Here is a 27,806-nt window from a genome sequence, read left to right on the forward strand (position 1 = left end):
CTCAGGGACTAAAGTCCACCAGGAGTGTCTACCATCTGTACGGTAAACCTCAGGGACTAAAGTCTACTAGCAGTGTCTACCACCTGTACAGTAAACCTCAGGGACTAAAGTCCACCAGCAGTGTCTACAATCTGTACGGTAAACCTCAGGGACTGACGTCCACCAGCAGTGTCTACAATCTGTACGGTAAACCTCAGGGACTAAAGTCCACCAGCAGTGTCTACCATCTGTAGGGTAAACCTCAGGGACTGACGTCCACCAGCAGTGTCTACAATCTGTACGGTAAACCTCAGGGACTAAAGTCCACCAGCAGTGTCTACCATCTGTAGGGTAAACCTAAGGGACTGACGTCCACCAGCAGTGTCTACCATCTGTAGGGTAAACATCAGGGACTAAATTCCACAAGCAGTGTCTACCATCTGTAGGGTAAACATCAGGGACTAAAGTCCACCAGCAGTGTCTACCATCTGTACGGTAAACCTCAGGGACTAAAGTCTACCAGCAGTGTCTACCATCTGTAATGTAAACCTCAGGGACTTAAGTCCACCAGCAGTGTCTACAATCTGTACGGTAAACCTCAGGGACTAAAGTCATCCAGCAGTGTCTACCATCTGTACGGTAAACCTCAGGGACTTAAGTCCACCAGGAGTGTCTACCATCTGTAGGGTAAATCTCAGGGACTGACGTCCACCAGGAGTGTCTACCATCTGTAGGGTAAAACTCAGGGACTAAAGTCCACCAGCAGTGTCTACCATCTGTACGGTAAACCTCAGGGACTAAAGTCCACCAGTAGTGTCTACCATCTGTACGGTAAACCTCAGGGACTAAAGTCCACCAGCAGTGTCTACCATCTGTAGGGTAAACCCCTAGGACTAAAGTCCACCAGTAGTGTCTACCATCTGTAGGGTAAACCTCAGGGACTAAAGTCCACCAGCAGTGTCTACCATCTGTAGGGTAAACCCCTCGGACTAAAGTCCACCAGTAGTGTCTACCATCTGTACGGTAAACCTCAGGGACTAAAGTCCACCAGGAGTGTCTACCATCTGTAGGGTAAACCTCAGGGACTAAAGTCTACTAGCAGTGTCTACCACCTGTACGGTAAACCTCAGGGACTAAAGTCCACCAGCAGTGTCTAAAATCTGTATGGTAAACATCAGGGACTAAAGTCCACCAGCAGTGTCTACAATCTGTAGGGTAAACCTCAGGGACTAAAGTCCACTGCAGTGTCTCCAATCTGTACGGTAAACCTCAGGGACTAAAGTCCACCAGCAGTGTCTACCATCTGTACGGTAAACCTCAGGGACTGACGTCCACCAGCAGTGTCTACAATCTGTACGGTAAACCTCAGGGACTAAAGTCCACCAGCAGTGTCTACCATCTGTGAGTAAAACTCAGGGACTGACGTCCACCAGCAGTGTCTACAATCTGTACGGTAAACCTCAGGGACTAAAGTCCACCAGCAGTGTCCACCATCTGTAAGGTAAACCTCAGGGACTGACGTCCACCAGCAGTGTCTACCATCTGTAGGGGTAGGGTAAACATCAGGGACTAAAGTCCACCAGCAGTGTCTACCATCTGTAGGGTAAACATCAGGGACTAAAGTCCACCAGCAGTGTCTACCATCTGTAATGTAAACCTCAGGGACTTAAGTCCACCAGCAGTGTTTACAATCTGTACGGTAAACCTCAGGGACTAAAGTCATCCAGCAGTGTCTACCATCTGTACGGTAAACCTCAGGGACTTAAGTCCACCAGGAGTGTCTACCATCTGTAGGGTAAACCTCAGGGACTGACGTCCACCAGGAGTGTCTACCATCTGTAGGGTAAAACTCAGGGACTAAAGTCCACCAGCAGTGTCTACCATTTGTACGGTAAACCTCAGCGACTAAAGTCCACCAGGAGTGTCTACCATCTGTACGGTAAACCTCAGGGACTAAAGTCCACCAGCAGTGTCTACCATCTGTACGGTAAACCTCGCGGACTAAAGTCCACCAGCAGTGTATACAATCTGTACGGTAAACCCCTGGGACTAAAGTCCACCACCAGCGTTTACCATCTGTATGGTAAACCTCTGGGACTTAAGTCCACCAGCAGTGTCTACTACTAATCTCAAAGGACTGTATAAATAGAAAAATATGTTTATGTTGTGGAGCTCTAGTCTCTAAACAAGTAATAATTGACTGATAATCTCACTGACGTAATGACGTCGATGTAGTCGGATACAATAATGTTGATCTATAATGTTTTATTCTGGATTAAGAGATTAAAGATCAGCGGTGGGTAAACACGTACTAAACAGTGTTACATCATATGTTAATCCTAGACGTAAATCAGCATTCCACGTGTAAACAGGTAATACATGTACCATTTTTGATAAGCTTTATAAATGGAAACATTTTAAAGCCATGCTTTGATCACTCCCTTAGGCAGGGAACAACATGTTAACTATGTTCATTATTTATATTCAATTCAACTTTATTGACACTTTTATAATCTAAATGTAATCTTATGGCTGAACATGAACGAATTAAAATGTATACAAAATACTATGTCAAACTTGATGCAGGTCCATTTTCCTCAGCTCTAATGCCTGTTTAATAAATAAACTAGCCTGAAGAATGATCTTCGTATTAGACGACATGCTATTTGTAAAAATTGTGGAATCACTTAGAGTTGGCAATGAAAACATATACAATCCATCATCAGGTGATTTACGGGTTGTACATAGTTTTTGCACTCTGGAAATGTTACCTTTAGCTATTTCAAGGTCATGATCACATAATCAAAACTTAGTGAAAAGTCTTCTAAGATTAAGATAAGGTAGATTAAGGAACACGTCACTCCTGTAGTCTTCTTACGTAGGTTTGTACAAACAATAGTTTGTTTTAGGAGTATTTAGCTAATCGACAGGTCAGACAAATAATTAGTTACATTCATTCCTCGCTTTACCTTTTATATTTCTTTTCAGATTAGATATACAAAAATGATAAATAGATGATTTTTGTTCGCGTACTATTATCTGTATATCTCAGTAGGTAATTTCAGACTTGAATCATTTAACTATTGATTGAGAGTTGATCTAGTTCTCTACGGGATAAAAAGTTTACCTTTTATACCTGTTAGAAAAACAATTTGTAGTGGAAGTTAGGTATTCAAAAGCTTCACCATTTGTACTTGTTAGAAAGGGATTTGTCAACGCAGGATAGGTAGTCATGGAGGATATGTATACAAAAGCTTTATCATTTTTATTTGTTTGAAGGGGGATTTGTAATGGAGGATAGGTATACAAAAACTTCACCATTTTTATTTGTTTGAAGGGGGATTTGTAATGGAGGATATGTATACAAAAACTTCACCATTTGTACTTTATGAAGGAGGATTTGTAATGTTGGATATTTGTTTGAAGGGGGATTGGTAATGGAGGATAGGTAATCAAGTGTTTCAATTTGTACTTGTTAGAAGATTTATTTTTTTTTGGGGGGGGGGGGGGGGGGGGGGAGTGTCAATGTAGGATAGCTAGTCAGAAGGTGTACCATTTGTACTTCTTGTTAAAAGGGGGATTTGTCAATGAGGGATAGGTACCCCATTTAGGAGTTTAATGATTTACATTGGGCTTCAAATGGGAATGTCTCCATATGGGGAGAAAGTCCATTCACAGCGAAAAGTCCTTAATCGCTTTGTTTGGCAAATTGTTAACAGGTGAAGGGAAATAACCTAAGGTGTTTAATAATGTTGCTCAGGTACTTATAATCACTAGTGCACACTTATATCGCTGTTGTCAGTACGGAATTATTATTTGCACGATTAGAGAGCTGGAAAATCATCAATTTAGCTTTATCAGACTTAACTCACAATTTCAATTCTGTGCAGTTTGCAATCTGTTAAGTGAGGAATGAAGTCCCTTAACAGTTTCTAACAATATTAACAAGTCACCGACAAACATGGTTCTAAAGGATCATTCCTAATCTGGTCAGGGAGGTCTTTGATTTATATAGTGATAAGCGTGAACTATCTCTCTGTTTCAACCCTCCCAACATATAGCAATGGTACCAGACGTAGAGAAAGAAATTTTACATGTTTGGCATTGTTTGCAACTTTTGCAACATTTGTAATCCCAAGATGTGACGTCATAAGGCGGACCATCTGTACACATATCAAGTAGCAAAGCTCAGTCGATTTACGAATACATCATTTTGATTAGATAGAGTAGCTCTACTGTCTTATTGGTATCATACAACTCTTAAAATTAGCCTGATAGGACCTAGTAATTTTTCTTAATCTGTTTCAACAGACAGACGTAGTTACGAAACATATAATGAGTGCACCATTTGTCAACCTCGGACAGGGAAACCAGATCACAGCGTGATTCGACACCCAGCGTAGCTTATCGTCACAATAATATTGACAGTCATCAGCATTACTTATGTTGATATTTACTTACGCTCATTAACATTGGGTTTCTTTAAAGTATATGTTTGAAGAGAGGGTTGGTTTGGCTTTGTCTCTTTCCACTTCAGCCTTTTAAATCTAATATAGTAACAATAAAATGTTCTCGATTGAGAAGGCACTTCCTGGTATCAAGACAGAGCAATAAAGAACTACACAAATCATTGCAACAGGTCGGGTCAGATTACAGATACCATATAAAGAAAACACAGACTGACGTGGTCGGTTGGTGTTTTATTTGTCAACATTATAGAACACACCCAGGGAATTAGGATAAACCTGACTGAAAGTAAGGAATCCTGAGGACTGTACAACCAAAGTTTCTCGGAGATGTGTAACACAGTTTGATTTTGCGTGGGTAAATTGTCACCTTTGATAAGTAGGATAAAAGTTTTATTATATTGACTACCGTACCTTGTCCTGGTTTAAACGTGTAATTTATTGCAGCCATTACGACTCTGGCATCTTAAGTTTTGCTTTCTTACTTACACTCCCGTACACACCAGAATTCATGTCGATAATGTAGTTGTGTCTTGAATTTCTCAAAATTCGGAAATGAGCTCCAGTGAGTATGACGACGTAGACAAATTTGGTACTTTCGTATAGATCTAGAATGGCGCTTAAAATAATTTTGTGATAATTTACAATTTTTTAAGATAACATTTTAGTGACAAAACTTTTGAAATTGCTTGATTTGTGGTGGCTTATGTGACTAAATGCTAATATTCGAAAGCTCTCTAGGTCGGAAGTAACTGGCGGCCATTATATTTTAACCTACCACACCCGAAAGCTCTATTCCTACACTGACCGAATCACTGTAAATTGTAGTATACAGTCTCATAAATACGTAGGTAATAACGTCATATAGACAAATGCAACACAGGATGTAAATTTAACGTAATTGTTTCACGTTATGGTAATGTTACATCAGTATTTTACTTTATGGTAATGTTACATCAGTATTTTTTACGTTATGGTAATGTTACATCAATGGTTTTAACGTAATGGTAATGTTACATCAGTATTTTACGTTATGGTAATGTTACATCAGTATTTTTACGTTATGGTAATGTTACATCAGTATTTTTACGTTATGGTAATGTTACATCAAAATGTTTACGTTATGGTAATGTTACATCAGTATTTTACGTTATGGTAATGTTACATCAGTATTTTTACGTTATGGTAATGTTACATCAAAATGTTTACGTTATGGTAATGTTACATCAGTATTTTACGTTATGGTAATGTTACATCAGTATTTTTTACGTTATGGTAATGTTACATCAGTATTTTACGTTATGGTAATGTTACATCAGTATTTTTACGTTATGGTAATGTTACATCAGTATTTTACGTTATGGTAATGTTACATCAGTATTTTTACGTTATGGTAATGTTACATCAGTATTTTTTACGTTATGGTAATGTTACATCAGTATTTTTACGTTATGGTAATGTTACATCAGTATTTTATACGTTATGGTAATGTTACATCAGTATATTTTACGTTATGGTAATGTTACATCAGTATTTTTTACGTATGATAATTTCACATCAGTATTTTTTACGTTATGGTAATGTTACGTAAGTATATTTCACGTTATGGTAATGTTACATCAGTATTTTGTACGTTATGGTAATGTTACATCAGTATTTTTTTTACGTTATGGTAATGTTACATCAGTATTTTCTACGTTATGGTAATGTTACATCAGTATTTTTTACGTTATGGTAATGTTACATCAGTATTTTTACGTTATGGTAATGTTACGTCAGTATTTTTACGTTATGGTAATGTTACATCAGTATTTTTTACGTTATGGTACTGTTACATCAGTATTTTTTACGTTATGGTAATGTTACATCAGTATATTTTACGTTATGGTAATGTTACATCAGTATTTTTTACGTTATGGTTATTTCAAATCAGTATTATTTACGTAATGATAATTTCACATCAGTGTTTTTTACGTAATGGTAATGTTACGTAAGTATATTTCACGTTATGGTAATGTTACATCAGTATTTTTTACGTTATGGCAATGTTACATAAGTATTTTTTACGTTATGGTAATGTTACATCAGTATATTTTACGTTATGGTAATGTTACATCAGTATTTTTTACGTAATGATAATTTCACATCAGTATTTTTTACGTTATGGTAATGTTACGTAAGTATATTTCACGTTATGGTAATGTTACATCAGTATTTTTTACGTTATGGTAATGTAACATCAGTATTTTCTACGTTATGGTAATGTTACATCAGTATTTTTTACGTTATGGTAATGTTACGTAAGTATATTTTACGTTATGGTAATGTTACATCAGTATTTTTTCCGTTATGGTTATTTCAAATCAGTATTATTTACGTTATGGTACTGTTACATCAGTGTTTTTTACGTTATGGCAATGTTACATCAGTATTTTTTTACGTTATGGTAATGTTACATCAGTATTTTTACGTTATGGTAATGTTACGTAAGTATATTTTACGTTATGGTTATATTACATCAGTATTTTGTACGTTATGGTAATGTTACATCAGTATTTTTTACGTTATGGTAATGTTACATCAGTATTTTTTACGTTTTGGTAATGTTACATCAGTATTGTTTACGTTATGGTAATGTTACATCAGTATTTTTACGTTATGGTAATGTTACGTAAGTATATTTTACGTTATGGTAATGTTACATCAGTATTTTTTACGTTATGGTAATGTTACATCAGTATTTTTTACGTTATGGTAATGTTACATCAGTATTTTTTACGTTTTGGTTATGTTACATCAGAATATTTACGTTATGGTAATGTAACATCAGTATTTTTTTACGTTATGATAATGTAACGTAAGTATATTTTACGTTATGGTAATGTTACATCAGTATTTTTTACGTTATGATAATGTAACGTAAGTATATTTTACGTTATGGTAATGTTACATCAGTATTTTTTACGTTATGGTAATGTTACATCAGTATTTTTTACGTTATGGTAATGTTACATCAGTATTTTTTACGTTTTGGTTATGTTACATCAGAATATTTACGTTATGGTAATGTAACATCAGTATTTTTTTTACGTTATGATAATGTTACGTAAGTATATTTTACGTTATGGTAATGTTACATCAGTATTTTTTACGTTATGGTAATGTTACATCAGTATTTTTTACGTTATGGTAATGTTACATCAGTATTTTTTACGTTATGGTAATGTTTCATCAGTATATTTACGTTATAGTCATGTTACATCAGTATTTTTTACGTTATTATAATGTTACGTAAGTATATTTTACGTTCTGGTACTGTTACATCAGTGTTTTTTACGTTTTGGTAATGTTACATCAGTATATTTCACGTTATGGTAATGTAACATCAGAATTTTTTTACGTTATGATAATGTTACGTAAGTATATTTTACGTTATGGTAATGTTACATCAGTATTTTTTTTACGTTATGATAATGTTACGTAAGTATATTTTACATTATGGTAATGTTACATCAGTATATTTACGTTATTATAATGTTACATCAGTATTTTTTACGTTATGGTAATGTTACATCAGTATTTTTTACGTTTTGGTTATGTTACATCAGAATATTTACGTTATGGTAATGTAACATCAGTATTTTTTTACGTTATGATAATGTTACGTAAGTATATTTTACGTTATGGTAATGTTACATCAGTATTTTCTACGTTATGGTAATGTAACGTAAGTATATTTTACGTTATGGTAATGTTACATCAGTATTTTTTACGTTTTGGTTATGTTACATCAGAATATTTACGTTATTATAATTTCACATCAGTATTTTTTACGTTATGGTAATGTTACGTAAGTATATTTCACGTTATGGTAATGTTACATCAGTATTTTTTACGTTATGGTAATGTAACATCAGTATTTTCTACGTTATGGTAATGGTACATCAGTATTTTTTACGTTATGGTAATGTTACGTAAGTATATTTTACGTTATGGTAATGTTACATCAGTATTTTTTACGTTATGGTAATGTTTCATCAGTATATTTACGTTATGGTAATGTTACATCAGTATTTTTTACGTTATTATAATGTTACGTAAGTATATTTTACGTTCTGGTACTGTTACATCAGTGTTTTTTACGTTTTGGTAATGTTACATCAGTATATTTACGTTATGGTAATGTTACATCAGTATTTTTTTTACGTTATGATAATGTTACGTAAGTATATTTTACGTTATGGTAATGTTACATCAGTATTTTTTTTACGTTATGATAATGTTACGTAAGTATATTTTACATTATGGTAATGTTACATCAGTATATTTACGTTATGGTAATGTTACATCAGTATTTTTTACGTTATGGTAATGTTACATCAGAATGTTTACGTTATGGTAATGTTACATCAGAATGTTAGGTTATTTTAATGTTGCGTCAGAATTTTAGGCTATGGAATGTTACGTCAGTGTTGTTTTGCTTTCAACGTCATGGTGTCATGGTTGATGTTTATATTTATATATCAGTTTTTGGAGGGAAAGTGACAATTGATACGGGGTAAAAAAAAAAGTAATGATCTGAAGAGATTTTTTTTATGCATAAAAGAACAAACATTATTAAGTATCAAGATGATTATTGTTTACGAATGAAAGAGAGAACTCGTAAATTATGTACATTGTAAATATGTATACATCTGTCCCAAAACTACCTGTTTGATGTATATTGGCTACGTTCTTATCGTATTTCCGAGAAAGAAACCACGTCATTGTTGGAGGTACATACGACATGGGAAGTTCGGCGGCTAGTTTTTGGTGTTTGATTTTGACTTTTCTGGTATCTTTTTCTCTCCAAGCTGCGGGATTATTCACTTCTTACTGGTTGTCATGGGATGGATGTGAAGCGCAGGGACTCTTCGGCTTCTCAGCATCAAACCAAACGAATAAATGTGTTGGAGACGGTGACTGTAGGTATTATCTACTCTATATATACATGTATGCTGTCTATTCACCCAATACTCACAAGGGTTAGTAAGTCTGATCATCATTTAAACTACCGCACGGGGAGCTGAAATCGTGACATAAAGCCGTCATTATAATAATTATCTCGTTGTATTATGATCTTTATTGTTAACACTGAACATTTCGTATATTATTCCTTATTTATGCTGAAAACGGCTTCATTTCGCAAGTCAAGAATCAGAAATCGGTAAACTTTCATTTGGTCGGACAACGCCCTTACTACAAAATAACAATGTAAACGGCACTTCAAAATACGGGATTCACCGTGTTATCGAGGCAGTCAAAAGCTCTGTATTAGAAAAATTGTCAAAAATCTGAGGTGAACAATAATTTCCATGAAATATAATTCCTTGTTTGAAGCAGAGACGTGAGTAACTAAGTATCAGTAGTATTCCATCGCAGTAGTCAGTAGATATGTATTCAATTTGGTGTCTGTTCTGAGAATGTATACATGGGAGTTATAGAGTCTAATTAGACATTACTATTAATTTTGAGCTGTTATCGACAGTAGTTCGCTTAGAGGATGCTACTTGTTGACAGCTCTTAGCTAATACTGACAATTAATCAATTATCAAACTACTGTTTAATGAAACATTAAATACATGAATGTGGTTTTTATTTAGACATCAGCCCAGTCGCCTTTGGTCTACAAGCAGCATCATTTGCTATCCACATGATTGTTTGTGCGACACTGATCTGGCTGATGTACTTCATGCATAGCGATGATGGACTCCATTGGTGCTTTGCATCATGGATACTCATGCTGTACCCAATTGCAGGTATGTATCCGATTGGCTAAGGCCACCATCAGAGATGCGCTAGTCAAATCGCCCTTCGTCCTTGGTCCGTCTGTCTGTCTTCGCTCTAATTTGATGAAAAAACACAAAGACACTACATATGTTTCAATTAGTCCCTTATGATGTGTGTTCAATTGTGAAACGGACGACCATCTAGAATTTTGACAACTGAAGTTAGTTATCGCTATTTTTAAGAAACTGTGGATCTTTCCGAAATTTTAGTTGAATCATCTTTGTTTCTAGACCATAGGGTGTCAATCAAACAGATAATTAAGAAGAACGACAACAAAAAGAACAGAAAACAAATACAGAATCAATAAAAAATCTTACGAAAGGTAATTAATACATGTAAATGTCATGGCTATTGAAAATACGGAATTCGTTTAATCTTTATTGGACTAAATTACTATTTACACTTATAATTCACTAACAATTAAGGAGGCCGATTACTGGTAAACAAAGGCGAGCATTCAATGGAGATACCTATTGAAATGGTAGCTAATGGTAAATATTCATTGATAAATGTGCTATGGATTTTATTCATAATCATTACACTACCATTCCCAAATCCAAACTTGAGAAACGCCTTCCTGTAATATAATAAGTAATATGTATTTATTAAATCGAACCAGTCATCCGAAGGCTATCGTTATACCAATGGTGGCGCTCTGTGTGTCTCTGTTGGCCGACTTGTTTTTGCTTTCATACGAAGCTGGTGTTATCAGGACAGAAAACAGTCCTTCCGTTTGACCTAATACGTATTGACGATATGTTATTTTTGATAACAATATATATATATATATATATATATATAACAAATATGCCATGTAGCGTTTGAAGTCGATGACACAACTGACTCATCAGCCGTTAACCCTGATCTAGAACAATTAGTGACAACTGACAACTAAGGTGCATAAGGTGTTTTTTTTAAGGGATTGTTCCCCTGTCCACAATTACCTAGATTGTAACGCAGAGTGTCGTCGATGACACAAAATACGCCTACCCTCCAGGAACACATGGTCATATCAACACAGATATATTTTAGTTCAATTTTCTCATTTGCTCTTATTTCTTTTTTATCCTATAGCCATCATTTAAAATTACATAGTCTTTATAATAATGTTAATAAAATGAAGAAATGAAATTCCGATCAATATGGAATACTTTTCTGTTTAAAAATCCTATATCTGCATGACATTTTATCATATGTAAATGGATAGATAATCAAAGGTCACAGATCAAATAGCCAATATTTACAAATCTGGGTTATTTTCCGTTAGTGTTAACATATGTTATATACGACTACGTTATGGCCTAGGTGTGTTACGCCCAGACAGGTTGTTACAGAATGACTCACGCCTTTGGTAGTCGCTGTTTTTATGGGCAGTGTTTTCACTGAGAACGTTTTAAGAGCCTCTAGACCTGCGGTGTTATCCTCGAGATATACAGTAAGTTGGTGATTTACGTATCTACTTAGATATGGTTGTGTTATGTCCATCGTTGACTCTTCCTTTACCAGTATCATGTGTTTCCCTTCTAGTAGGTGCCAAAGGAAGTGTCGATGTGTTAGAATTTTAATGCTAAAATTGGTCGTATATTACACTAGACTTTGACTTAGTAATTAGCTGTCAAGGGGTATTCTCAAAATACCCAGATTTCATATGTTGACAGGCGAGTTGGTATATGTGAACTTTTATCTATTTGATATTTGGTCATTGATTTAATGCTAACTCAATACATGTGATACAAGGATATATGTGAACATTCCACTTTGAGATAAAGGTGTTATTAACATTCAGACCAAGAGGGGCTGATATGGGAATACAATAGTGTCAAATGTTTATCATGGTATATTATTTGTTGTATTTCTAGTGCTGTAACGATACACCAAGGTGCAACGAAAACCGTGATAAATTGATTCGGTTTGGTACACGATTCGTTTTTCCGTCTTTCGGTTCGATCCGGATTTTAGTGTCGACCCGATTTTGTATAAGGAGAATAAGACAATGTGCCCCGGAAGAACAAGCGTCTTCTGTTTCGTTGATGCCACCCGCCATGCAAATCTAGGTCAATCAGAGTAAGGAAAAAATGCAACCGCGCAAAATAAAAACAAAACAAACAAAAAATAACAAACAAACAAAAAACCGCTCAAGCCTTTTGAATTCATATCTATTGATCGTACCACGACATCGGTATAAACACTTGACCTGCACATTCACACTGCTTCAGTGCGTTTTTCGGCCGAAGGGAAGTAACTCCGATAGATCAAATGTGGCACACTGAACTGTAAAGTGTAATTTAGGAAACTAAGGATTATAAATGCTGTAAGTCTAATTTTCGACATTGAAATTAATTAAAGTTTTAGCAGAGGTTATTTGATAACTCAGAGTCAATTCATTATTTTGAAAAGGTGACACTTATTCCCAGCAGGTTCTAAATTATATATGTAAACAACAAGTAGAGCTTACCATGTGTTCATGCCTGCCTCGTCTGTAAATACATAATTAATATAGTAGGTAAATAATACATGAAAAAAACCTTTACATAGTAAGACAACATAATTAGTATAAATTGATGTTTCGGAACCGATGACAAAAATGCATGAAACAATTCTTTTTTTCTATTGATCAAAAAGATTCTTTTAAATATAATCAGCTTCGCTAAAATAAAACCCGTTAGCATAAATGTAGTGTGTTCCCATGGTATGACAATAGTCTGTTGGTCAACAAACTCAACAAAGATGTCGTCGATCAGAACTTCCATCTTTTTGGGGGGTTTATCGTATGTTTCACAGCTAAGTACTGATATCGCCTTTCCCCTTTCTGGGGAAAGAAAAGTCTCATTACAATAAGAGAACGAAGGCGTTCCTCCAGGTTCGAACAGGGAATGCAAGTGGAAAGAGTAGCGTTGATATAACATAACATAATATTATATTTCGTTTTGGCCGTCAATCAACTATGATCAACTATTCCCTCTCAATCGTGTATTAAATAATCGCACCGCTCTTTGATTCTTGTTATGGTGAAACCATATCCCAAGAAAACCCGTTATGATACAATATTCAAGATACCACGAAAAAACGGAAATGATAACTAGATTACAGAATATATTGACTGGCCCAGTCTACAATTTACGCCTCACGCTTCCTCTTTTTTACTACTTTTTCACTCGAGTTACTTCAAATTGATGTTTACCTGCTGTCCCCAACCCCACCATCGATTCCATAAGTAGTCACAAACTCACTCCATTAATACCACTTTCAGGAGTCAATAAGTATCATTTATGTCGAAGTTGTATCAATAACAGAGTAAAATCTGACCTGGGTTACTTATTATCTATGTCGAAGTTGTATCAATAACAGGGTTAAATCTGACCTGGGTTACTTATTATCTATGTCGGAGTTGTATCAATAACAGAGTCAAATCTGACCTGGGTTACTTATTATCTATGTCGGAGTTGTATCAATAACAGGGTTAAATCTGACCTGGGTTACTTATTATCTATGTCGGAGTTGTATCTATACCAGAGTAAAATCCGACCTGGGTTACTTATTATCTATGTCGGAGTTGTATCAATAACAGGGTTAAATCTGACATTGGTTGCTATATTATCTATGTCGGAGTTGTATCAATAACAGGGTTAAATCTGACATTGGTTGCTATATTATCTATGTCGAAGTTGTATCAATAATAGGGTTAAATCTAATCTTTGTCTTAATACAGGATTTTGCAGCATAGTTGGATGTAGCATATTGTCCGCCATAGACGTGCCGGAATTCTCATACGGCTGGTCATACATGGTGTGTCTCTCAAGTGGTTCCTTCGTCATGCTTCAGGTAAAGAGGAATGTCAAAGTATACCTAAACTATTGGTAGCAGTGATTCTCAAAAAATGGTTATAGTTTATGAAAAAATGACTTTGTTGAAAATATATTGATTAATTGTCGTATTATTATACTTCCAGACTATCGCTGGGTGTTATGGCGTTTGTAAGAAAAGGGCTGATGAGTCAGGTGACCAATCAGCGATAAAGTTGTTACGCCGCTTAAGGATCGTACCTACATGCTATAAGGTTGACGTGGAAGATATACGCTATTAGGGTTGTCTTTGTCTCGAATACAATGTGAAGTTCATATCTTTTCTTGTAATAATATAAACTTATAATATCAGAAAAATATTTTATAACAGTTGTATAAATGAGCGCTGAAAATAAAAACGATCAAACAAAATTATTATAATTAATAATCATATTAACAATATGATGATTGGACTTGATTATAAAGAAGTAAATAAAATCAAGGAAGGTTAGGTAAGTGTTATCAGTTGTTCCGAACAATATGTTGTAACTTGAACTTGGCGATGTGTATAGACAATATGACGATGGTTATAGATGTCTGATGTTGTATACACAATATGACGATGGTTATGGCTGTCTGATATTGTATACACAATATGACGATGGTTATGGCTGTCTGATGTGGTATATACAATATGACGATGGTTATGGCTGTCTGATGTGGTATATACACTATGACGATGGTTATGGCTGACTGATGTGGTATATACAATAGGACGATGGTTATGGCTGTCTGATGTGGTATATACAATATGACGATGGTTATAGCTGTCTGATGTTGTATATACAATATGACGTTGGGTATGGCTGTCAGATGTGGTATAGACAATATGACGATGGGTATGGCTGTCTGATGTTGTATATACAATATGACGATGGTTATAGCTGTCTGATGTTGTATATACAATATGACGTTGGGTATGGCTGTCTGATGTTGCATAGACAATATGACGATGGATATGGCTGTCTGATGTTGTATATACAATATGACGATGGTATGGCTGTCTGATGGTGTATAGACAATATGACGATGGTTATAGCTGTCTGATGTTGTATATACAATATGACGATGGGTATGGCTGTCTGATGTTGTATAGACAATATGACGATGGTTATAGCTGTCTGGTGTTGCATAGACAATATGATATTGATTGATGTTTATCGTTATACTAAGTACCATTTGCTTTTATCATAGTAATATAATATCACCATACTACGATAGGGTTTTATCAATGTATGATTTAGCTTTATCATGACTTGATTTTATGTTTCTATTTGGTTTCATCAATAACATAATGACTTAAACATATTATTATGTAATGTCATTATTATACGTGATTTGATTACCGGTATATGATTTGGCTGTACATTTTGTACCTGTATACATGATTCTCTCATTATACAATATCAAATTTTATCAAAGTCTGTTTTGATTTTATCATTATGGTTTCACAAATACATGTTTTTTAAGAATTATTATTTCCATTTATTTACTATTTTGTTATATAATCATTGTTCGATTTCCTTTTGTCAAAATACGATGTCGATTTTTCAGTGTGACATGATTGTACAATAAAATCATATATTTGTTTTAATCCACACATGACTTGATTTTGTCTATATACCTTTGATTTTATCCTTGTATGCATGTATGTGTGTATGTCAGAGATGTAGCGGCTTCATTATTTGATGGATTATGATTTGACTTCACAAAATGATGGAGAACCATCTTATCTCGGACCAGTTACAGGATTGTTGGGCCAATGTCACCGTTACCATTTTGTAAAATCCTTGTCATCACTCTAGTGACTTCATTCTTTGAGGGATTTTGATGTATAAACGACCATAATATATCGGACAAGTTTGAGTATCAGAGTTGTTGGGGTCAAGGTCATTGCCGTCATTACGACTTATGGTGGGGGGGGGGGGGGGGGGGGGGGGGCAGAGAGAAACATTGCCAGTGCTCAGAAGGCTAACTGATTTCTTGAGGTATTTGGATCAAACTTCAGACACTTGTAGAGGACTATAATAGATATCTGCGACCGGTATGGAACATGTATTGCTTTAGCAATAATCAGTATACTTGATCATATGTGATAAGTTCATCAAGATCCCTTACGATAATGCACCAAGGTCTGTTGAGCAGTGTTAAAGCCTCGATGTCCGTAACCGGCGGTACTTTCATTCCACCTAGTATGTATGGCAAAAAAGGACAATAATCTCACTGGCCTTGCACGGTCACCCTGCGAAATTTCGAGCACGCACGTGGATGATGAGCATACCTAACAGTCTATATGACTTCACAAGAAAAGCAAACGATGCACAGGTGTCATGCACAGACGCAAGAAACACGCCTGTATAAACGCTTAAGGCAACATCACCATTATTACGTCCACGCGAGTAATAATAACAACAGTACGGTTATAACGTCAACGCGAGTAATAACAACAACATCACGGCTATCACGTCCACGCGAGTACAACAACAACAGTACGGCTATTACGTCCACGCGAGTAATAACAACAGTACGGCTATTACGTCCACGCGAGTAAGGACAACAACATCACGGCTTTTACGTCCACGCGAGTGAGAACAACAACAGTACGGCTATTACGTCCACGCACGTAATAACAACAACAGTACGGCTATTACGTCCACGCGAGTAAGAACAACAACAGAACGGCTATTACGTCAACACGAGTAATAACAACAAAATCACGACTATTACGTCCACGCGAGTAAGAACAACAACAGAACGGCTATTACGTCCACACGGGTAAGAACAACAAAATCACGACTATTACGTCCCCGCGAGTAATAACAACAGTACGGCTATTACGTACACGCGAGTAATAACAACAACAAAGAAAAGTGACATGATTACCAAACTATAATTCAAACCCAATATCGGTTAACGAGTACAATAATGTAAACAAAATCACAGATTTGGACGGAAACTCCTGAAAAGGTACAAAGGACAATAAGACCCGGTGATCTTCATCCACAACACGAACCATGCATACAAATCTTGGTCAAATCTGGATTTGGTCACAAACACAAATGTCCTCTTCTGTAGTGCCTCAATGAAACAATTCCATCAGTATGTTGTAACATGTCGAACAATTACATTCACATTTCGATTGCCCAGTTGACCACACATAATTGTCACTGTTCGTGATCTCATGATCCCGTTTGTATGTTTACATAATTGAGTGTCAATTACGCATTGCGTAATATATGGTTATACTTGTGTTAGTTCATCATCATTCCCGTTTTTGCTGTCAAAATGACTGTGCTATCCAAGAAATGAAAAAAAGAGGACGATTGAATGGCTAAATTAGGTTTCCTCGTCTGGCCGAACCTTGGTTATTGGCAATTAGGACTAACCTGAAGGCTTAAATGATACAAGAATTACTCCAGTTGTGTTTATGGTCGGGATTTCCATGACCCGACTTTGGTCAGTCATTTGAATGGCTGTTGGAGGTGAATCTGCACCTCGAGAGGCCTTTTTGAGCTTGTATGTCTTTCTTGGTGTCAAGATGATGCAGGCCACATACAACACTGATAAACAAAACTGAAAAAGAAAGAAAGCAGTAATAACTAATAATCAAACCAAATGAATGATTTATGTCGAGACATGTTAAAGATAATAGTTATCATATGTTTTTGTTTTCTTTCTCAATATTGCTCATTAAATTGCACTTGGTGCGCATATTTCGCTGTGTTATTAAGAAAAAAAACCTTACAGCCACCATAAAAAGCGCACAGCTAGCTAGACAACATTTGTAACCAATCCCCTCCACGACAACTGCTATTTCTGTCTGGGACATCGCGATGAATCCGTATAAAGCGGCGAATCCTGAAGCAAAAGAGCACAAAAGTTATAGATTATACAATGAATGTTTTCAAATGTGCATGTGTAGAATAGGGGTATTCCAGCCGAGGGTCACAAAATGTGATGAAACCCGTGGCTTATCGAGGGTTTTACCGCATTTTGTGATCCCTACGGTTGAATATCCCTATCCTGCATACACACATAATTAAGCAGTCGTTTTCTCTCATATCACTACCAAATATCAGGTAAAAAAGTCTCGACCAATTTCTCCATCTTTTTAGTTTCTTTATTTGAGGATTCTGAAAGATCATACACATTTTTGGTTAACTGTAATTATTCTAACTTTGCACACGAATTTCATTTATGGTTCGGTGATGAACAAATATAGAGCTTGCCGATAAAATTGCCGTAACTTGACCGACTTCTGACGTGGTCGTGATCAAATTGTCAACATCCCAGAAAAAGAAGTTCTATCAACAAAACTTGGAAAATCAACGAGGACATGAGGACATCAAATTTTTCATGAAGTTTGATTTGCACTTCCACATGTTAGATCAGTTTACGAAAACCACCGGTACGTTTTTGTTCAGTCACTTTTTTCATAAAATATATCGTTACTGCATGACGTCACGACTGTAATTGCAATTAATTCATAGATCAAAACTTCTGGGAATCATTGTCGATTTCGATCGCCATGACGTTGCAATGTTTTGTAGGAGGTAATATTCACGGTGATTTTGGCAATTTTATGTGTGAACCAGCAGACAGAGGCCTGAAACAAGCTTTCTATCTCTTCTGTAGCAAATGATTATAACCAGTTAACCAGTTTTCTTGATGGAATGTTGCAGGTAGGTTCGTCGGTAACAACGATCATTGGAATGATGACTTAGGTTTTCCGGCTGCTCTACACAAATATGGATGATAGTTTACAGGTGTTTAACAAGCAGAAGATGTATTTTAAGAGTTGTCTTCCTTGAATGGAGATAATATTCACCGCGCGTAAAATTCTATGTAAAATATATTTTTCTGACATATCCACCATTTTTTTTTATCTTATATGGGCAAGCTCTATCCAAGATGGAGTGATATGAGAGAAAAATTTATTTTGATATATTTTTATGGTTTCGTATACTGGACAATTATTGACAAGATATCGCCTAATAAAATAGTGTTATGGTAAGAAGCAATATGATGTGCATATGCTGTGTAATGACATCTGCTCAGCTTAATGTGACGTTCATTTGCTGTGTTATATCTGCTCAGCTAAATGTGACGTCCATATACTGTGTAATGACATTTGCTCAGCTAAATGTGACGTCCATATGCTGTGTAATGATATCTCCTCAGCTAAATGTGACGTTCATACGCTGTAATGAAATCTGCTCAGCTTAATGTGCTTAAGACACTGAAGTATACCGTCAGTTGTCAAACACCACAGCCAAGTTATGCGTACTTTTAAAGAATATTCATGTATATTTGAGCATTGGATATAGTTTGGGACAATTTGACTAACCTACAAACAATAACATGTAATACATATGTATGTAAAACTTGAAGTTGTAGAAAATTGAGCTAGGATGTGAAACGCAAAGGCAAAATTATAGATATATAGCAATTACATATATATCAGTATAACACAGGTGATGCAAATGTTGTAGGATTAAATAATTTCACATAAATCATGGTACAAATATTTGCTGAATATATATTCTAGCGCTATATTTAATGGTCGCGATTACAGCGAAATCAAATCTCCCACGAATATTAACACTTTTACAGTGACTAGCAGCTTTTTTTTAGTTTAAACATATTTTATTGTCAATTAAGTGAACAAAAGGATAAGGCACAAGTTATGTCAACTTATTGACGCCCTCTCCTAAATACAATATAATATCTATTGGCCTAGACAATATTAATGAAATATAACACATTATATACATGTATATATAGTACGAATGTATATCTTAAAATCTTTTGCTGGACTTTATAAAATAATGCACATGTCTGAAAATATTTAGATTTACATTATCGGCATACAGATTGTTACCATACAATAAAGTATTCAATGTTATATTAATATTTAAGTTTCTTAAATTGTCAAATAAAATGCCTCTGCAATTTACATACTTTTTGCATTCAAAGAAATAATGATAGGCACTCTCGCAACGATTTCCACAACTACAATCTGGACTATTTATGAGATTTACACGGAACAAATCATAATTCAATGCACTGCATCTATGTCGTAATTTAGTATGGATAATATTTGTCTTTCTGTCACCAAAATTATAAAATGTTGGGTATTTATCTTCATCAGACCTGGATATACTTTTTTTTTAAAGTTGCCAAGGAAGGAGATGATCTAGTAGATTCATCCAGGTCATTCCACATGTGTAGAGATGAAGGTATAAAGGAGGAGGTAGTAAGGGAGAGTCTGTAGTGGGGAATTCCGTAATTATTGTTAGTTCGTAAGATGTAGTTGTTAGTATCGCCGACATTTGGAGGAAGAAGAGAATTAAGATAATGTGGAGTTAAGTTCCTATCCATTTTGTAGAATAGACTAGCAGCTATGTAGTAGAACACAAAACATTGGTATCTACTAATAATTGGTGATTTACATCCCTATTGATTAGCATTTGTATATTAAAAGTATTGTGTTGAATATGAAATTGTTAATGTATAACGACCCTCTCTATTCTCCGATGTTCTATTTCAATATGTCTTTCTCTACATCAAATACTGAAGCAATGGTGTTGATTGTTTTGTTGAATCAATTTACTTTGTTTATCAATGGAAACTGAATAAATTGATAAGAGTTTCGCAAAACTTTTCTGGGTCGTATTCCATTCCTGAAACAAACTGTTGACTGGACATTCGCAACTTCACGAAGGAAAGTACTAAGCATAAAATTTTCCTACATAAGTATTTCTACCTTGAGTCAAGATCATCGTATCTATCTGGGACTAATTCCCAACACTATGTTCTTTTAATACATACATGTATATGCCATATATAACATATAAAACCTGTCACCTGCCATGGAAGTTTTGAAATGTATTGTATTGAGAATCTATATCATGTCAAGACAGGCCATTCAATCTTATGTATATATACCCATACATACCTGACGTCATATACAACATAATCATTATGACGATGCATAAAATAACAGGTCCACATCCGCCGGCAGATATAGAGCTGATACAGCATGTAGCGATAGTTTCCGTTAAGACGACTCCAGACAATTCTAATGCTTCAAGATATATTTCTTTTGATGCATTATAGGTGGTTGCTGAAATAGAAATATGTTCATCAGTTTACAATATAAAGCAACAGCATCAAGTGTTACCCAATAACCAATGATAACATGTGAGGTTTTACAATACACACTATACCCTGTACAGGTTTAACATGTGAGGTTTTACAATACACACTACATCCTGTACAGGTTTAATATGTGAGGTTTTACAATACACACTATACCCTGTACAGGTTTAACATGTGAGGTTTTACAATACACACTATACCCTGTACAGGTTTAACATGTGAGGTTTTACAATACACACTATATCATGTACAGGTTTAACATGTAAGGTTTTACAATACACACCACATCCTGTACAGGTTTAACATGTGAGGTTTTACAATACACACTACATCCTGTACAGGTTTAACATGTGAGGTTTTACAATACACACTACATCCTGTACAGGTTTAACATGTGAGGTTTTACAATACACACTACATCCTGTACAGGTTTAACATGTGAGGTTTTACAATACACACGATATCCTGTACAGGTTTAACATGTGAGGTTTTACAATACACACTATATCCTGTACAGGTTTAAGCTGATTGCGAATTTAAAGAAGATTTCGCCCGATAATGATTTACATGAGATCCTCTCGGGAATTTGCTCTCGACCACTGATTTTTTTTTCATATTTTCTTTTCTCCCCCTTTTCGCGAGATATTTATCTCTTGACATATACAACGCAGCGACAAAAATTACTGAGCTTTAAACCTCAGTCCCAATATTAAACATCAATAACTAACAACAAAGAGGTCACAAATGACATAATTGATAATTACAAACTTTATCTGTCAAGATCATGTCCGCTTGTCAGCCATTTTTTTTAGATACCAAAGAAACCTAATGACAATTTTTCCAGTGCGAAATAGTCTTAAAATAACTAAGACCATGATCAACCGCTCGATATGAATTTGAAAAAAAAATCCATTATATACTTTGTGAGAAATAGCGATAACGAAGTTCATTTGTCAAAATCAAAGATGACCGCCTGTCGCCTATCTTTTTTTCCAATCCGTCTACAAAATGAACATGCATCATAAGGAACCAAGGGAAACAGGCATGTTAAATTTGAGAGAAATATATCTATTACATTGTGAGAAATAGGTATATATATTTCAAATTCAAAATGGCCAAATGTCGACCATTTTTTTATCAGACTCAAGGGAAAGGGAAGCCTACATATTAAATGATTTATTAAATACTTTCTGAGAAATTTTGGGAACAAACTCCATGTGCCAAATCCACATTGTTTCCGCTCTTTCTCAAAATTTAACATGCACAACTGGTGACCAAGGGAATCATACACGTGAAATTTGAGAAAGATCCATCAATTGCTTTCAGAGAGATGGTAGTGACGTACTTAAACTGTCTTCAAATGAAAAGGGGAAGAGCCATGATGGGTCGAAATTGGCCGTCCTAAAATTGCGTTGAAAATTCTTTATTTTGATATACAATATAAATAACTGAATTATTGTGAAAACAAGAAATGTTCACATTACCATCACCAAGAGCAAACCCTCTAATTCAAATAATTTTAATCAGTCATCAATTTTAGGTATACAAATATCAACCAAAATGTTAAGCATATTTCGAAGAGTCCATTTTGGAGTTAAAACTTTTAAAAAATGAGAAAGTGTTAATTTCTGTAATTTTGATAAATTAATTAATCTCAAGTTCAAATCGAGCTCTTCGATTAAAGCAAAATGAGTGAAACGAATATTGAACCCATTATACTGGTTCATCATATCATTTTGTTTGATTTCTATTTTGGCAAAACACGAAAATTAAGAAGAAAAATATACTCAGTTCCCCATTCTACGGTGTGACCTCTAGCCATTTATATTAATCACTTGGCTTTTCCATTTACAGCAATAACAGTATGACACAATTCGAAATCGTTTCTGTTGGTTAACTATGGTCAATTACAAATAGAAATAGAATATATTATACTGTTCTTTTATTTATTAATCATAAGCTAATTTCATGACTGTTATCAAAATTCCCTGACTTAGCTGTTAGCATATATTCTGCCGTCCAGTGATGAAGTGGTGTTTTCATGTCTATTTGTACTGTAGGACACATGGGTTATGAGGCTTGAGTAGTGACGCTTGTTTTCGCGGGGACGATATTTTTGCTATTTCACGGGTCACTGACACGATCGCAGAAATTTGATTCGTGAAATGATAAAACATAGGTAAATATTATTCACGAAATTCTGCAATTTAGACTATTGCCATATTGTTCCGGTATTAGTCGACTCGGTCCGCCTTTATCCATTCAAGGTTAGGTCGACTATTGCGATTGATCAGAGCAGATATTTACAAAACAACATATGGTTTAAGAATTCTTTAGTTTATAACCATTATTTGATTTCTTGTGTTTGAATGCTAAATATAGCATAGTGGAATACTGGTAAAGCAGGCGAAATCAAGGTGTGCTCTTACAGCTAGATCGCAAAATTTTGATTATGATTCGTTATGAATAATTCTATCGGTTAAAATGAAAATTGTTTTGACTCGCGAAAATAAGCGGCTATACGGTGTTATGTAGTTTTTCTTTTCCCAGAAGGAACAAGAATAACTTAATAAAAGGCCGGTCATGAGGTACTTTCCAGCTTTGGTAGTGATATATAGGAAAATTGTGTGTGGTCTGAGGCCATAGGTTGAGGAAGTAACAAAGCGAAAACCATGTCGGAAGTGCTGCTGGGAAAAATGGGTCGTGCGTAGACGTAGTGACTTACTTTCGATTTGGCTTAAATAGGTTTTGAGAACTGTATGTTGTTGATGTACTGCTTACCATTCTTATTCTCACTTTGACAGAAATGTGAATCATTCAAAATCATTGTTATGAAGCTTGGTAATTAATACTTTCAATGCTTAGCTGTAAAAGAAATGACAAAGGGTGTGAAAAAGGCACCCTAGTCAGATCAACATAAGAATGACCATATACCCATTGGTAGGTCATTATCTGGTTATGGACATTGTCATTCGTCAATGACAAAACACAGAACCAGCTTCTGTACACCCAATGAACAGGAGATCGACGTAAGGTCCCAAGTCTATTATCATAAATTACAAATATACTACATAAATGTTGAAGCCAATCCTCACGTTCGTCACATTGTCACATTGACATTTGAATATATTACTACAAGCTACACTGGTAGAGCACATGTATATAGAAACATATCACAATAAACCACGGTTAACATTCAAACACACAGAACCAACTATGTACTGCTGGTGAACAGGCGCCCCATTTTGTTTTTCTCTCCATTTGTGTGGCAAAACATAGGTCACGGGATATAAACTAGGATCATTATGTGAATAATGCTTATTTTGACAGCCTTTAGAAAAATCAATCAGGCAGTCAAAACAGTGTTCCGGTGTATTGTAAAAGCGTGACGTTCCAGTTATGGTCCTGTGTGTTTTCTATTTCACATTTAATAACATTTTCTTCATGTTAAGTAACGTTGGAAGTTTTCAATAACTGCGTCTGAAAATAATCCAGTGCTCCGGGGTAAATTATGTGTTAGTGTCTTTGAAACCAATTATACTCACTTATTTCCTCTGAAATACAAGCTGTTGAATTGGATGGCGATTGGGAAAGATTCGCTAAAGTTCTATTAACGTCACATACATTCCATGTCGCGTCCGGTAGGTAGACATATCCAATCGCTTGTAACGGTATGGGAGCGATCATCAAAATGATATAGAAAACCCTAGCGGTTATCACAGCAGCGCGTACAAACAGTCTCCTCTCCTTCATTTTACTATTTTACCTGTATCTTGCTAGTAAATTACGTATTATTTATTAATAACTCTGTTGTAACATAGAAAAATACATTCTATATTTAGATAAAACCGGGAATCCCATATCATCTCTGGGTATATTCCATTATTTACAGCTGGTAAGGAATTATGCTACATTTAACACGACACTGTCCTGTAATACAAAAATACAACAGTACATAGTAACAACAAAAAAACTCTTCTTGCAGAAGATAAATGTGAGTGCATTGTAAAATATAAACCTACACAGCACAAAACACTAATACTACATATTTAATTTTAAATCCTAACACGACTGTTGCTAATTGGAGAGATTACATATATACTTAGATACTTAGATTGTCTATTGAACCATATTCTAAACAACACCATAGTTTCCGCTCAGGACTGGTCCGTCATGTGTATATATATTCACCGCCATCATATAAGATTAACTCATAATGTGATCGTGTATAATCTCTAGAATGGCCAAATTTCTTCGCTTGACCGAACCAGGGAACATATTAGATCTTAAATATGATCAGTGAGGTTTAACAAATATATATATTTGGATATACTTTGGAAAACCTATAACATCATGGTTATATATGATAGTTGTAATTTTTATAAAAGAATACTGTTTAAATGGTGAACGATTATCAAATTTTATGTGTGATGTACATGTAGTGAGAATTGTTAACGTGTCATACAGAAGTAATTGTTCATGGTTATCAAAACCAAAGCTTATAGATACATAATTGAATAGTCCAGTGTCTATTATGAATCTCGAAATCGCTTCAATATAATACACGTACCTACTATTAAAAGAATCACCATTATCATTAACTGGAATTGCAAATCATTATGCTAGATAAATCTACGATTGGTAATTGTGATGTACAGTTGCAGGAAGCGCTTTTCAATATTATTCCTTTGGCTCCTGTGCGTGGTTAACGATTTGCGCTCATTTTTGTGCCAATGAAAATGTTCATTAATTTCGTTTTTTTCTCTCTCTGGATTGCCTTGATTTTCCGGGAGTTATGAGCTTTATGTTGAATTTAATAGTTAGCCGTCTTGCATGCGCCTACTAGGTATGTCCAGTCAAGAAAACATTATTTTTGGAAGTAAACACAATCACGTGACAGAATGATACGCAAATATGCATCAGACATTTTCCTGATCCAACCAATCGCATAAATGAAGTATAGATACGTACACTGTCCCCACGTAATTGTGGATCCATTCATGATGCAAAGGATACATACATACACGTGATATATAAATATGGGGGGGGGGGGGGGGGGGGGGGGGGGGGAGAGAGATAACCTATCCTTGGGTTGAATTTACCCATGGTTAGGTTATCTCTGTGGCGTTTTATAAAACAACGTATGTAAAATGTATATGTACATTGATATCCTTACGTCGTTAATAAAACGGCCATATTGTAATTCAATTTGGTGTTTGTTAATTCATTATTCTTTACAAGTCTAACAAGCTTGCCATGGGAATAGAGGAATCATCTATAAATAATACATTTGTTCGGTCAATTCAAAACGACACTTGGAGACTAATGTAAATTGTTAACTTAGTTTTTGAAACACACTCCATATAGTTTACTTGGAATACCAAACAAAAATGCGACGGTGAAAAGAAACTTACCATATTGATGTGCTAATATTTAACATATGTCAGTTTGATGTAGTAGTAAACAGGCAGTAACACGGTGTTCATGTTTAAACTTCTTTCGTCTTATTGGTTGAATTGGGAAAACGCATTATTCACTTGGGTATCATGTTTGACACGTGATTGTCTGTTTACTTCCCAATATGTTTTTGCTTTTCTTTTGCGACCTGACACGCCAAGTATGCGGTTTAAATAGGAACATATATCATTAAGAGAGAGAAAGTGAGATAGAGAAAAAAAACTTTCCATTGCGTTAATGAATCACTTAAAAACTGAATTATTTTATCAATTTGGTATTAATGCAAAGCTCATAGCTTCCAAGCCACAAAACAAAATATTGAAAATATTAGATAATTTTACGGCGAACAAAAATTGAGTACAAAATCGTGGGAATTCATCTCTGAATAGATAGATAGATAAATTAATTGAGTAATTGCTACTATAAGATGTTTCGTATTCCATACAATTGCTGAGCTCCTGTACAGTACACTATGTGATCAAATACCATTTTCAGACACATAAATGAAATGACATCCGTATAACATGCAAATCGGGTCAAGCAATTGTACATTTAGTTCGAAAGGTTCAAATTTACAACTCTTCTGGGACTTAAAAAGAAAAATGAATAAATAGAAATCTATACATGTTGCTTAGATAGAAATATAAGAGTACATACTATTTATTGAATAATTAGTCAATCTATTTTGTTGTTTTTATTGTTTTTAGATTGATAATGTTTCATACTTCACAGTTTTTGTCACAATCGTCAAGCTGCTCTCCCTAACTCCAAGCTATCATGTTTGTTGTCCTCGGTGTTAGTGATATCATTGTCCTGTACCACAGCGATGAAAATGCAGCACTTCCTCGGTGGTTAGAAAGCGTATGCGAGTCCTTGTCTGTCAGTTCAAGTCCAGAACAAGACTCGTTTTTGGTCTGCCCTTCCCTGTAATATTTGATAAAAGGGGACCACCAGTCATTCGTGGATATCAACTTCTGTATGTGTACTTTCAGCCACCACGCGCACACGCCGTCGTGTACAATGTAAGGTGTATATTAAAAGACATCCAATGATATAGTTGTATTTTTTATAT

At 35.1% G+C, this 27,806-nt stretch overlaps 2 protein-coding genes across 2 annotated transcripts; one reads left to right on the forward strand and one right to left on the reverse strand.

The window, feature by feature from the left end:
* The first annotated feature begins 8,836 nt into the window (after positions 1-8,836).
* Positions 8,837-15,368, forward strand: LOC117324146. Its single transcript, XM_033879818.1, has 3 exons — positions 8,837-10,243; positions 13,984-14,096; positions 14,224-15,368. Exons 1-3 carry the CDS (start codon positions 10,138-10,140, stop codon positions 14,356-14,358), a joined length of 354 nt encoding a protein of 117 aa, XP_033735709.1. The 5' UTR covers positions 8,837-10,137; the 3' UTR covers positions 14,359-15,368.
* A 1,619-nt stretch (positions 15,369-16,987) lies between these two features.
* LOC117324147 lies at positions 16,988-25,030 on the reverse strand. Its single transcript, XM_033879819.1, has 4 exons — positions 24,823-25,030; positions 21,075-21,242; positions 17,862-17,974; positions 16,988-17,689 (listed from the first exon to the last, which is right to left on the reverse strand). Exons 1-4 carry the CDS (start codon positions 25,028-25,030, stop codon positions 17,498-17,500), a joined length of 681 nt encoding a protein of 226 aa, XP_033735710.1. The 3' UTR covers positions 16,988-17,497.
* Between the last annotated feature and the right edge of the window lie 2,776 nt (positions 25,031-27,806).

Source organism: Pecten maximus, chromosome 3, assembly GCF_902652985.1.
Source record: "Pecten maximus chromosome 3, xPecMax1.1, whole genome shotgun sequence".
Lineage (NCBI taxonomy): Eukaryota > Metazoa > Mollusca > Bivalvia > Pectinida > Pectinidae > Pecten > Pecten maximus.

What these genes read in the sequence shown, in the direction of transcription:
- LOC117324146 (XM_033879818.1), top strand. Translation starts at nt 10,138, where the DNA reads ATGATTGTTTGTGCGACACTGATCTGGCTGATGTACTTCATGCATAGC. An exon ending in CATGCTGTACCCAATTGCAG is followed by an intron (nt 10,244 to 13,983) that starts GTATGTATCCGA and finishes GTCTTAATACAG; the next exon opens with GATTTTGCAGCATAGTTGGA. An exon ending in GTTCCTTCGTCATGCTTCAG is followed by an intron (nt 14,097 to 14,223) that starts GTAAAGAGGAAT and finishes TTATACTTCCAG; the next exon opens with ACTATCGCTGGGTGTTATGG.
- LOC117324147 (XM_033879819.1), bottom strand. Translation starts at nt 25,030, where the DNA reads ATGAAGGAGAGGAGACTGTTTGTACGCGCTGCTGTGATAACCGCTAGG. An exon ending in TATGTTGTATATGACGTCAG is followed by an intron (nt 17,975 to 21,074) that starts GTATGTATGGGT and finishes CTTTTGCTTCAG; the next exon opens with GATTCGCCGCTTTATACGGA. An exon ending in GTGCGCTTTTTATGGTGGCT is followed by an intron (nt 17,690 to 17,861) that starts GTAAGGTTTTTT and finishes TTTCTTTTTCAG; the next exon opens with TTTTGTTTATCAGTGTTGTA.